The sequence below is a fragment of the Lactuca virosa genome, chromosome 7 (assembly GCF_052849685.1).
Source record: "Lactuca virosa cultivar CGN04683 chromosome 7, Lactuca_virosa_CGN04683_v6, whole genome shotgun sequence".
Lineage (NCBI taxonomy): Eukaryota > Viridiplantae > Streptophyta > Magnoliopsida > Asterales > Asteraceae > Lactuca > Lactuca virosa.
This window is the reverse complement of record NC_136432.1, coordinates 31,864,278-31,878,989: the sequence shown is the minus strand read 5'-3', so window position 1 is coordinate 31,878,989 and position 14,712 is coordinate 31,864,278. Positions and strand designations below refer to the sequence as shown.

General features: G+C 31.5%; 1 protein-coding gene across 1 annotated transcript; it reads right to left on the bottom strand.

The window, feature by feature from the left end:
- Positions 1-2,889: 2,889 nt before the first annotated feature.
- On the bottom strand, positions 2,890-5,446 carry LOC145126515 (replication protein A 70 kDa DNA-binding subunit A-like). Its single transcript, XM_079061873.1, has 11 exons — positions 5,342-5,446; positions 4,952-5,219; positions 4,752-4,842; positions 4,563-4,684; positions 4,387-4,471; positions 4,158-4,293; positions 3,876-4,078; positions 3,674-3,794; positions 3,394-3,579; positions 3,228-3,296; positions 2,890-3,141 (listed from the first exon to the last, which is right to left on the bottom strand). The coding sequence occupies exons 1-11, from the start codon at positions 5,444-5,446 to the stop codon at positions 2,890-2,892; spliced, it is 1,638 nt and encodes a 545-aa protein (XP_078917999.1).
- Between the last annotated feature and the right edge of the window lie 9,266 nt (positions 5,447-14,712).

Genomic DNA, 14,712 nt, shown 5'->3' with positions numbered 1-14,712 from the left:
AGAATTTATATTTATATATTTAAATTTAATATACATTAATGGATTATATAAAAAATGACTGTACATGAAGACAAACCTTATGTAGTTAATTGCAAAAAAAAAAAATAGATTTCGGTAGTTAAACAAGGAAAAAAATGAAATAAAAAAAAATAAACTATAGTGATTCTTATAGAAAGTTTATTTACTTCTTTTACTTTTGATTTTTTTTTGCTTAACAACGAATTCAAAAAAAATTTCACAGTTTTATTTTATCAAACAAATTTGAATATTAAACATTACTTATCTTAAATATAAAAAAAGGGTTTACGTAAAGATGAAGAAATCTTGAAAACAAATATGGAAAATGACGATTCTGCCCCTATAACTGCAAGGAGACATGTTCAGAGATCGCACTACAAAATGAACTACAAAAAAATGACCATTTTTCTGATTCTAAAGGGCCAAAGAAACGGAAGAATACTAAAGAGGCAAATGGTGAAGACTTGAATAAAAAACAGAAAGAAAGTGACTCCACTACCCCTGTAAGAAAAAGCGGTAATAAGGTAGATGTTGAGGGCAAAAATGGTACTTCAACACATAAGGGTTCTTCTGCAGCTGCTTCTGGTAATAAACATGGTGCTAAATCATCAAGTAAAAAACATGGTGACGCTGTCACTAAGGTATCTTCATAATTCTTGTAACAAAATACTATTTAATATTATTTACAAATATGGAAAATGACGATTCTGCCCCTAAAAATGCAAAGAGACATGTTCAGAGACTGGACTACAAAATGAACTAAAAAAATGACCATTTTTCTGATTCTGAAGGGCCAAAGAAACGGAAGAATACTAAAGAAGCAAATGGTGAAGACTTGAATAAAAACCAGAAAGAAAGTGACTCCACTACCCCTGTAAGAAAAAGCGGTAAGCGGTAAGAAGGTAGATGTTGAGGGCAAAAATGGTACTTCAGCACATAAGGGTTCTGCTGCAGCTGTTTCTGGTGATAAACATGGTGCTAAATCATCAAGTAAAAAACATGGTGAAGCTGTTAATAAGGTATCTTCATAATTCTTGTAACAAAATGAACTATAAAAAAATGACCATTTTGACCATTTTCCTCCTTTTTAGTGTCTGTATAGTTATATTTACAATCATTCTGGTATACATATTCAAATATAATCATATGTGGAAATACATTTAATAATGACAAAACGCATATACATAACAGAGGGATTTACATGGAGAATACATTTAATAATAAAAGGGAAAGCACAGATATGTTAACATATGGTTATATTTACAGTCATTGGTACACCCTATTTAAATACTAAAGAGGCAAAGGGTGAAGACTTGAATAAAAAAACATAAAGAAAGTGACTCCACTACCCCTGTAAGAAAAAACGGTAAGAAGGTAGATGTTGAGGGCAAAAATGGTACTTCAGCACATAAGGGTTCTTCTGCAGCTGCTTCTGTTGATAAAAGTGGTGCTAAATCACCAAGTAAAAAACTTGGTGAAGCTGTTACTAAGGTATCTTCATAATTCTTGTAACAAAATACTATTTAATATTATTTACAATCATATTTTTATATTTCAAACAAAGAAATTGAAATTGGCATTACATCGAACAGTTGGCGGACTGATTACAAATGGCCTTGTTACAATGTGTTAAAAAAAGAAGATAATTGAAAATAAAAGGAAATGCATCGTGCATATATAAATAGGCATAATACTAACCTTATGTAGTTGTTGGGATGGTAATGCGGATTCTTCAAGACAGTTGATTCCAGCGTGAAGAAGACGACCCGTGCATGTATAAACGAAATTGAAAGGAAACGACTCATAAATGTATTATGTATATAGATGTAATTGAAAGAAATTTTTGGAAATTATTACCTGCTATAAGTAAAAGACGAAGGATCACACATGATTGATGCGATTCTAAGTAGAAATCCAGTTAACATTCCATATAAGTACATTGTGAGTCCATACACAGAGAAGATTTGGTTAAAAAGAAAGCGATATGATTTTGAAATCGAATCCTTCAATCCACCGTGATTGAAGGCTAATCAGTTGGCAAACGTATCTTTGTTGCTCTGTATAAGGACTTAATTGAGGAAACATAAACATAACCATTACATATACGTGTCTTATTGAACAATTTATATGCATTCCATGTGGCATTCTAAGACATTTACATGTGGAATATTCACCAGAAGACTACTGGAAAAAGTCAAAGCTTCCTCATGCCACCATGTTAAACCACAACATCCGTATGAAAGCTGTTTACTTGAAACTAAGCGTGGGACTGCTTAGTATAAGTTGATGTATGTCGCTTATTGCTTTCCTTTATCCTAAATTAGTGTTGTGTGAAACGTCTACCCTATTATTTTAACATGCTTATAATAAGGGAGACCCAAAACAAAATAGGGTCAAATATTACTCACATTTCACTTTTGGTGGATTGCCACAACATATAATTTTATAATTGGGACCAGGTTATGTGATGACATGACATTGGTTACATACGTGTTTAACTGTTTATCAAACTTTTAGTTTTCATTAAGTTTATGTAATACTATTGTACGTTTACTAATTTAAGTAACTTGTTATAATTAAAATGTTGCATGTTTCTATTATAAAAAAAATATATGTACATTGATGAATCAATTTAATTCAAAGTTTTAAAAAATAATAAGATGTAATAAATAACAATTTAAAACTAAATAAATGACAACATTTAATAAAGAACTCAAAATCCATTCTTAACATAAAACGAAAGAAAACAGAATTTGTGAAACCAACAACGAAAGTATTCTTGACAAACCATAAAACCTAAAAATTGATGTTCGACTGGAATGATATATAAAAAACGAAAAACTGAAAATTGTTTGAAACGTTCATAAGATCTCACTTCTCGACTTTAGGAATCAATAGTTGGGTGGACACGACAGTTTCCTTGATTCCAATGGATTTTTTAGAAGGTTTTGTTGATGTCTCACAAACAGTATCTTCAAGATCGTAAACATCTACAAGTTTACGTTTCACATTGGTAGTTGGTGAAAGCAGGCTAGTGGTGTCATGGTTGGTTGATGGACTCATTGAAATGGTATTTGGAAAAGTAGAGATAGGAGTATTATCAGCAACGAAGGAAGCAGAACCCTTAAATGCAAGAATTGACATATGTTACTGATTGACATAGGAGTAATGTAAAAGGAGTGAAAAGAAAAAAAAGTAGGAAATTATACCTTAAAACCAACTGTATCCTGAGAGTTGAAATCTGAGACCACGACATTAACAGACTCAGTTTCAGTGTCCTATATATAACAGTTTGTAAAGTGTAATTTAGATTGGTAAATATCAAGTATATAAAACATAATTTGTAGACGGATTAAGACTTATTTGTAGTTAAACCTGTTCAATGTGGTTTGCTTTTTCAACCTTCTTGAGCGCATAAATTATGTCAACATCATCACTTATCTTTGATATGTTGTAACTACGGATGTATTTTCTGGTAAAGCCTCTAACTATAATTTTGAAAGCCATTTTTCTACCAATAAGTTCATTGATCTCAACAGGAAAAACAACAGTCTCACTCATCTAAAAAAAAGTAAATGAAACAAAATTAGACTTAAAATGTAGAAATGATTAGAATAAATTAGGAATTTTATATAATGGATTTTATAATATATACCTTTTCATATTTTTCTATCAAATCTGATGCTGAAATGTTTAGAATACTTCTAACATCCCGATCAAACAGAGTAAGTGTCACTACTCCTACCAAGCCTTGTACTCGAATTTTGAGCATAAAACTAAGGTATTTAAAAAACAAATAAAAACCATACAAATTAGATAAATACAATAATGAAAGAATATTAAATTTCTTATTATACCTTGGTTCAACAACTATGACTTGTTTTTTGCACTTCTCCTGTGTACATACCCAAGATTCATTCTCAGCTACATGGTCCAAAACATTGGCCTGTTCAATGGGCATTTTATGAACCTTTCTCTTACAGTTCTTGCAAGCCGGGTAGTACCATTGTTGATTATCTTCAAACATCTTAATTGTTCCAAGAATGATGGCATAACTCCCCTATTATTAGTAATAACCAATGATGTTGAATCAGGAAAATTAAGCATCACTAATTTAAGATTTAATAATGTAAATATACCTCATCTAATTCATGGATCATGGAAATCTGGTAGAATTTAGTATTTTTCAGAAAGTCATCATGTACAGTATACATGATAGAAGACGTTGTAGCACGAGAACATGAAGAAGCCGATCCACTTTTTTTTTCATTAAACCTGTTTACAAATAAAGTTTAAGTATAATATCAATAAAAAATATATTTAGTTTAATAGTAATATATAAAGGACTTGATTGAAACGTAATCAAACTTTTTTTTGAAATCAATAATTTCTTCAACTTGCTCATCAATGAATAGCTTTGTTGCTAAATATGTGTTATTCACATATACACGCCCTGAAAAGAAAATGAAAAAATATTGGATTAAATCATTTCTTATATAAACATTGAAAATGGTAAAGATAGAACATTGTATTAATAAAAGGACCTCGGTAATCCTTCCACCTAGCACATTGAATAATCATTACAAAATTCACCCGATGTTTGGATACATAGGAATCAATTTGTTCAGCGTAATCTCCCCACAAAGTAGCCAACACTTGTCGTCCCCTAAATGTATATGAATTAAAACAACAATTTTTAAACTAATAACACACAAGTTTTAAAAGAAACATACTCTAAATCTTCCAATTTCAATGTAATCCTTTTATCAAGTTTTTGGGTTGCAGGTTCCAGTGGATAGCATTGAAAAACATTACCGATCACATCTATAATATACATTATGTAAGATGTTAGTATATAATTAGTGTTAGGATGGACAAATAATATACAAATATTATAAGAGGTAAAATGTGAAATAAACGTTGTGAACTTTACCAAAAGAAACAGTTGAAGGGATCGCCTTATCGATAAGATCTTGGAAGTTTGCAAAAGCGAAAGAATTCAAGGGCCCATTAAAACCAATGCACTTGTTTACTCTAGTGGTATATTGAAAAAACAATTTGTTTTGAATGTCAACAAACTTCATGGCATCATCAACATATAAACCAAGTGTTGGCTTATGAATGTAAACATCAGCATATTCTTTAAGTGCTTTTCCCAGTATAACATATTGTTTCTCCACAGTGCATTCAATTTTATTGCCCTTAAAAAAAACGATTAAATAAATAAGACATAAACAACTATATGATTAACATAATAGTGTATAACTAATAATATGATAAGTTGAAATCATTAAATATGTTTAAAGCAATTAAGTTTAAATACCTCTTCATCCATTAAAATCATTCCGATGTCGTGTCTCATGTGGTTTCGACCAAGTTGTTTGTTTCCAAAGTCGGATAATTCGGACCTTAATTGTGTAGTTGTCATTTGAGAGACCCAGATCATTAATCATTGTAATTTCTGTTGGATCCATGAGCTGTAAGACAAAAATAAAACATTGATTATATAATGGACAAAATTGAGAATGATAAACAAATCAGATTTGAGAATAATAAGCAAAGTAATCAGGATACAATTTATTATTTATTTTCATGTTTAGATAATTGATTGTGTAAGAATGAAGTGACATCAGCTGAAGTTGTTAAAGAGTCTGTAGTATCTGAAAAAGATGAAGAAATATTGAAAACAAATATGGAAAATGACGATTCTGCCCCTATAACTGCAAGGAGACATGTTCAGAGATCGCACTACAAAATGAACTATAAAAAAATGACCATTTTTCTGATTCTGAAGGGCCAAAGAAACGGAAGAATACTAAAGAAGCAAATGGTGAAGACTTGAATAAAAAACAGAAAGAAAGTGACTCCACTACCCCTGTAAGAAAAAGCGGTAATAAGGTAGATGTTGAGGGCAAAAATGGTACTTTAGCACATAAGGGTTCTTCTGCAGCTGCTTCTGGTGATAAACATGGTGCTAAATCATCAAGTAAAAAACATGGTGACACTGTCACTAAGGTATCTTCATAATTCTTGTAACAAAATACTATTTAATATTATTTACAAATATGGAAAATGACGATTCTGCCCCTATAAATGCAAAGAGACATGTTCAGAGACTGGACTACAAAATGAACTAAAAAAATGACCATTTTTCTGATTCTGAAGGGCCAAAGAAACGGAAGAATACTAAAGAAGCAAATGGTGAAGACTTGAATAAAAAACAGAAAGAAAGTGACTCCACTACCCATGTAAGAAAAAGCGGTAAGAAGGTAGATGTTGAGGGCAAAAATGGTACTTCAGCACATAAGGGTTCTTCTGCAGCTGTATCTAGTGATAAACATGGTGCTAAATCATCAAGTAAAAAACATGGTGAAGCTGTTAATAAGGTATCTTCATAATTCTTGTAACAAAATGAACTATAAAAAAATGACCATTTTGACCATTTTCCCCATTTTTAGTGTCTGTATAGTTATATTTACAATCATTCTGGTATACATATTCAAATATAATCATATGTGGAAATACATTTAATAATGACAAAACGCATATACATAATAGAAAGAAAGTGACTCCACTACCCCTGTAAGAAAAAACGGTAAGAAGGTAGATGTTGAGGGCAAAAATGGTACTTCAGCACATAAGGGTTCTTATGCAGCTGCTTCTGTTGATAAAAGTGGTGCTAAATCACCAAGTAAAAAACTTGGTGAAGCTGTTACTAAGGTATCTTCATAATTCTTGTAACAAAATACTATTTACTATTATTTACAATCATATTTTTATATTTCAAACAAAGAAATTGAAATTGGCATTACATCGAACAGTTGGCAGACTGATTACAAATGGCTTTGTTACAATGTGTTAAAAAAAAGAAGATAATTGAAAATAAAAGGAAATGCATCGTGCATATATAAATAGGCATAATACTAACCTTATGTAGTTGTTGGGATGATATGCAGATTCTTCAAGACAGTTGAATCATGCGTGAAGAAGACGACTCGTGCATGTATAAACGAAATTGAAAAGAAATGACTCATAAATGTATTATGTATATAGATGTAATTGAAAGAAATTTTTGGAAATTATTACCTGCTATAAGTAAAAGACGAAGGATCACGCATGATTGATGCGATTCTAAGTAGAAATCCAGTTAACATTCCATATAAGTACATTGTGAGTCCATACACAGAGAAGATTTGGTTAAAAAGAAAGCGATATGATTTTGAAATCGAATCCTTCAATCCACCGTGATTGAAGGCTAATCAGTTGGCAAACGTATCTTTGTTGCTCTGTATAAGGACTTAATTGAGGAAACATAAACATAACCATTACATATACGTGTCTTATTGAACAATTTATATGCATTCCATGTGGCATTCTAAGACATTTACATGTGGAATATTAGAAAATTAAAAAACCAAGAAAATGTCATTTGTATAAACGCATAAGAATTTGCCAAATGTCAAAAAGATGTTTATTTATTGGGGGAGATAAATCGAGAAAATAACTGATAATATAGTTTTGGTTATATACCTAGTCTTTATTATTTTTATATATAATCAATTACTTCATGTTAAGTTTAGAAAATAACTGATAATATAGTTTTGGTTATATACTTAGTCTTTATTATTTTTATATATAATCAATTACTTCATGTTAAGTTTTCAGTTTTTACATATTTTGTTCTTAATATTTTTTTTGCATTATTTATAATAAATCGAGAAAATAACTCAACAAGGTAATATAGTTTTCGTTATGTACGTTTAGTCTTTATTGTTTTTATATATACAGTTTTATGATCAATTACTTCAGGTTAAGTTTTCAGTTTTTTCACATTTGTTCTTAATATTTTTTTTTTGCAAAATAAATCAATGTTTTTTTGTATACATTTGGTCCTTATGATAAGTTTCTTCAGTTTTGCTCACATGGTATCTGATATAGGACAATCATTAATGAGACGTTTTCATACATGGGTCGTAATGATACTTTTGATATTAGTAACTATTATAGTATAATATCAAATGTATTTAATATTAATACCAACTATATTACATCAGGTGAAGAAAATACATTATTCATAATGATTTCAGTTGTTGGAAATAATATTCACGTTCATACCAGTTGGTAATTTCACTATTAATATTAGAGTCCTTTTGGATTACACACAATGAGAAATTTAAGCAATTATTGACATGAGAACTTATCGGAGATCCAATTTGTTAATTTATTAGTGATTAATAAATTAATGGAAGTCTGTGACGCATCTCCTTGATCCTCGCGACAAAACCCCAAACGATTTAGGGTTTTACTAGTATTTTGCGATGCAAGGTGGTTGAGACAGGAAATCTTCTCTTTAGCAGCTGCAAGCTCATCTTCAAAATTTGGGGTCAGTCTAAAATAAACAAAAAACACATTTACTGAAAAATGGTCAAAATCGACATAACAAGGAGTTAGGGAAGACACTAAACTTTTTTTTCATAGTGTTATTTTTTCTTGGAAATGCAAATTCGAGTTGGGAGAAAGCAATCATAAATAATCTCATTGTCTGCTATGAAGACAGATGAAACTGAAACCAAAGACATCTTATTCTTGGAGAATACTCTGGCCGAAAATATCCTCTCACTCTCTCCTCTTGTCTTCTAGTTCTAGGTTTGGGTGTGAGCCATTAGAGACATCATCATTTTGGTGCTAAGCTTTCCAAGACCTACACTATAAGGAAATTCAAGTGATTTGCTTACTACAACAAATCAAAAGGTATGTACCTATGTACTTGGTAATTTCGAATTACACTAGGGTTATGCTAAGTTGAGTTGTTCATTGTATGTTGCTATCAAGGTGTATAACATAGATCTTTTATAGGATGCATGTACCCTATTAATTGTTAATTGTTTTCCGCATTGTACAATTTTGTTTCCTATAAAACCCATCAGTGGTATCAATGCTTAGGTTTGTCACACATTGATTGCACATGAGATGAATTGGAAAAACCTGTTTTTCGCAAAAACCTTTTTACACGACATGACAGTGCTCCTGGCATGACATAGCAAACAATTTTCTTGTCTTTCGGTAATTATCTGCCTAATTTGATTTATGGTATTATTTTTGGTAATTATCATGTATTAATTCTGTTTGATTCTAAATTTTGAATGCCTTGTGTGATATTAGGATATGTCCTTATTTGATAATTTTTAATTAGTTATATTGAATTGAATTATCCTTATGAATCTAATATTTAATCTAATTGTAATGTAATTAAAAGATAATTGTAAATTCATTAGATGTTTAAATTGATTAACTAATTATATGATAATCTAGATAATTAATATTTGAACCTCGCATTTTGAAAAGATTTAAAATACACCTTATACTATATATGATTAAAAGTTTAATATATTATATGTATAAGACAAGTCAGTCAAATCAATAGTAGGCCTCATTCATGAAGCCATACTCTAAGGGGGTATAAGGAAACGACCTATAAAATGACCGTTATTGGGTGTCCACTCATACACACCGCCCCTTTGTATGGTGGATGGTTGTTAGCCGAACGGGTTTGATAGGACATAACATCTAAAAGTATGATACTATAAAGTAAATAAACCTTTTATAAGTCTCACTCTAGTTACTTTAGGAAAAATGTGAAATTGTATGCTAATTCATGAAAACACACATCACTCTTTATATGTCGTTAGTGGAGCGTGTGTGGTTAACCGACACACTAATCCGGGACTATAAAGTTGAGGTGATGGAAAAATAGAAAATTATCATTATTGATGGAGCGTGTGTGGTTAACCGGCACATCAATTCGAGATGATAAATGACCTCGAGGTTGTCAAGTGGGTTTGTATGGTTATTCACATCTTAATTGTGATCCTTGATATCCCATTCACAATTGGTAAGAGCATAATGTAGATTAAACATGACATTGATACGATTTAATGAATCTTAAAAGATCTAGGAGTTTCATGTGATTGAAATTGGTGAGATGACTCTACATACCTAAAATAGATTCGAATTTGATTATGGCATCCCTCTTCAAAGGTCGAATCGAAAATATGGATTCTAGCCTTAATTTAAGTTATGGGTTAAGAATTAAGGATTAAAATCAACTAACTTGAATTCTCTCTTCTCCCAAATTTTAGATAATAATGATATTCCTCGTTCTTTTGGAAATGTTTTTCCTCATTCTTCTAGAGATGGTCTTCCACATTCAAGTCAAGGTGAAAAACGTTTTCCCTTCCTTAGGAAATATGGAACTGAACATCATCTTTATTCAACTCTTCCTCCTCCTCCTCCTCCTGTGACTCTCCCAACATCACATTTTCCTCAAGTTGAAAGATACGAGACTACTTTTGCCTTATTGACATGTAAACATGAATATAGAAATCTTGTGTGTGCGAACGTTCTAAAAATGAAGTCGTACATTAACAAATTGGAAAGAATGGGTATCGTATTCCCAACGGAGCAAGCCATTGATTTGGTTCTTCTTTCTCTTCATGGGTTATATGGTTAGTTCGTTAAGAAATTTCATACGAGGAATCTCGATGTGACCCTAATTGATTTGACTGATATGTTGATAGTTGCTGGAGCAGAAATGCTTAAGAACACAATTGAAGTAGAAACGTTTATAGGGTCTAATCCCAAAGTTTCCATGGACATTGACAATGGTGACATTTGTGATCAAGAAATGGTTTCTCTTCCTAATGGAAATGGGTCTGCCAATGTCAAATTATTTGATCGTATGGTAAAGAGAAAGACTCATTCTCAGATCATTCCAAATGTTGATCCCAATTAGTCCATTTGTATCTACTGTCCATTGAAGGGACATTAGAAATGAATTTGCCCTAAGTACCTGAAGGATCTCAAAGATGGAAAAGTCAATTGATGTGGCTTTACTTCAGGTAGATCCATTATCTAACTCCAATTTTAAGTTCCTATTCATAGACTCTTGATACATAATGTGACGATCACATTTTGATGGTATTATAGGATCTAAAAGAAAGAAGGAAGCTTGAGCAAAGTGAGCTAAATATGATCATGAGAGATGAACATTTGTCCCATGATTCGATGGTCAGAATTTGGAGCTACTTATAGGAAGTCAGGATAAATTAATAGATTGATATTAATTTTTAGAGATGTCTAAAAATATAGTTTTTTATTTTATGCATTTTAAGGACAAGTTCTAATTTTCTTTTTAGCAATAAAATTGAATTTTTGGTTTATGCAGTTGTCTTATCTTATATTTCCTTGCATTGACATTAATGAAAAGTGTTGGTTATGTTTCTAATAATAGCAATATTAATAGTGGATATTGATTCATCAAGAACGTGCTTGTGGTATTATCATAATTAACCAAGTGAAAAGAAATCTCATCACCAACTGGACAGATACTTGGTGTTGTACAAGTCGAATTGTATAATATATGAGAATCTTGTTCATTGAAAAATTATGACTTAATTCATTGTTCAAACGCTTATGGGAGGTAAGTGGAGGACAAATGGATCTGGTACATGTAATATGGAATATTCAAATCCACCACAAGGGATAATAACGTTATTTGTCATGATTTATTGATGTTTCAGTAAATATGATTATGTTTATAAGATTAAGCATAATTCTGATACTTTTGAAAGGATTTGAGGAGTAACAGAACGAATAGAAGAATCTATCAGGCAGAAAGATAAAAGATTCTCCAATCTGAAAAGAAAGGAGAATGCTTTAGTATCATGTTTTATATTCATCTTAGTAATTGTGAAATTGTATCACAATTGGCTCCTCCAAGAACATCTTAGTGTAATTGTATGACTAAGAAGAGGAATCGAACATTGTTGGAAATGGTTCGATCATAGATGAGTCATACTTTGTTCCAATCAAATTTTAGAGTCATACTCCAATAATTACAAATTGTATCTTGAAACTCATTTCATACTAAGAAGGTTGATAACATCTTGAAATATGTGGAGTACAAATGTTTTCCTACTCTAGCACATATAGAATTGGAGTTGTGATATTTTCGTTAATCGAGAAATAGAGGATGAACTGAGACCTATTCTATGAAGTGTTTTCTTGTTAAGAATTCACATGAACTTTTGAATATTTGTTTTGGTTCGTCAATGAATGCTCCTTGAGAGAAAATTCTTATGTCAAGAAGTCAGTGGGAGTCGTATTGATAGTTACAAGAGTCTATCGAGAATAAACCTTTTAGTTATCACTAGCATGCAACGTGAGGTTAATAACCTATTGTTTTTTTCAAATTGACATATTCATATTTTTGTGCACTTCCAATTGAGTTGGCAATGCTTATGAGTTTTATGCTCTACATTAACTACAAAAGCAAAAGCGTGTTGGTTAGTGAAAGTACACTGGTCAATACGGGTGAGCTACTAACAACATGGAAGCACTGGTAGGCCCTTGAGCTGCTAGAAGGAAATAAATTTAGATTAGCGAAGTTCAGTCTATGAAGGAGACCTAAATGTGATATTGGTTTGTCCTAAACCTTGTCTTATAACTGTAGGTTGAAAACGAAAGTTTTACATGGACGGGAACGTATGCACCTTCAAATCTAGGTGACAAAAGGGTTTCACTCTAATTCATGAAAATGGTTATGAGGAAACACTTTCGCCAATAAATTTTAAGGATCTGATAAAGATCAAAATGTATAATTGCATTCTCAAATTTATAATATGGTTACGGATCCCTCTTCATATTTTGAATTGTGAGGAATTAGAATGAATTGTTTAAACTTTTAAGAGATATGTTTATCACGTCTTGAAAGAGTTTGAACACATACACTATCCAGATAAAGTGCATAAGTTTAAGAAGCCTAATTAGAGGCTTGACGAAGCATCGCAACATAGGAATCTGCACTTCCATGAGAAAGTCAAAAGGTATTGATTTCTAGAAGTCCAAATGATATCCGAGTACGTGTCAAAGCTAGCGGGGGCATAATTGTTATAATGGTATTACATGTTGACAATACTATCTACAAAAGTTGGGAACTGCTCCGCTATAAGTGGACATAAGGGAGAGGACACTCATACTTCGATACAAATCTAAAGGTTTAGATTGTATGGTTTAATAGAACTTAGCCAAAGACATATATGATGGGTTTTGAGCATAACAAACAAAAACCTATGTGTGCATGCAACCCTAATTTAAGATCTATGTTTTCTCTAATTGAACATACAACATTTGAACATCTATTGGGAAACCCTAGGAATCCTATACTATTTTCGAAATTAGCATCTAGGATTAGAAAACATACCTTAATTGTTATATAGCAATAACAATGAAACCTAGTCTTCTTGAAACCTTGAGAGCAAGCGTTACAAGTGTCATGCCTCTAGTGGTTCACACCCAATACAAGCAAGAGAATGAGAGAGGAGAGAGGAGAGGAGTGCTAGGAATTTCGGCTATTCCATTAGGGTTTTTTTACTAAAATATATATTTTTATAGATATCTATTGAAAACAAATATAGTTCAATACATATCGATGGACGGCAAACAGGAAACAAGCTGCGCCGCTAGCCGTTTCTGGATGGCAAAACTAATTCAAATTGGTAAATAACTAGCTCCTTATTTATCCACATGGGATAATCTAGAAACCCTAGATTATCTATATAGATTTCCTCCACCTCCTTCCCTAGGAAGGTTCTGGAACCTCTTGCTTAACTATTGAACAACTGCACTTTAGCCCCTACACTTTTAATTAATTTTTTTAATCCCAAAATTAATTCCAATTAATTTCTGATTAAATGTTAATTAAATATTACTATTTCTAATTAATATATTATTCTCATAATATATTAACAAATCATTTATTTCAATTTATTAATCAAATAGTAAATTCAACCTCTCTCTCTAAAAGTCATTCTATCTAGTTGCTAGTTTTGAGGACAACCCAAAAGGATTGTGCTATTATCAATTCAAGTATATACCAATTATAGTTATGAGCTTAGACCCCTAATCCAACAATATATGAATAGCATGTTGAAATGTTTCAACATAGGAGATTCCATATATAGAAATATTATAGCAAGGAATTGAACATATATTAGACCCTTGTAATAATGATCGAGTCCCATATGCTTCGGATATAGGATCGATTATATATGTTATAATATTCGATTATTCTATTTTTAAAATGATTTTAGCATTGCATGAAAAGGGTTAAAATTGCATGTGACTGAAGTTGTCAAACAACTGTCAAGAACGTTCTAAGGTTTTATCGAATAATTGGTTGCTTGTGGACAGTAGGAGCATGCTATTGTTAAGACGGACCATAGTGACACATTCTGGATTGAGATGATTTTTTGTGAGAATGTTGGTCATATGAAGTATGGAAATGTTTCCATAACGGGAGAATCTTATAGAATCTACATGTGAGTTGGAACCTTTAATGCAAGAAAAGTATTCAAGAAGTGTATCTTGAATGTGAGACTTCACTACCATGTAATTGTTCTGAATAACAAGTTATAGCGGAACATTCTATAATATCATAGGTTCAGTCTCTGTGACTTTAGAATCTCGATATCACAGAAAGACAATGCATGTAAAGATGAAATCCCACTACATCTTAGATAAAGGTTAAAATTTTGGAATTGTGAATTATGCACCATTGGAATAGTGTCCAGTGGATCTATTACCAAAGGAATAACCATAGAGAGGTATAGTATGTATGTTCATAACATAGGTATG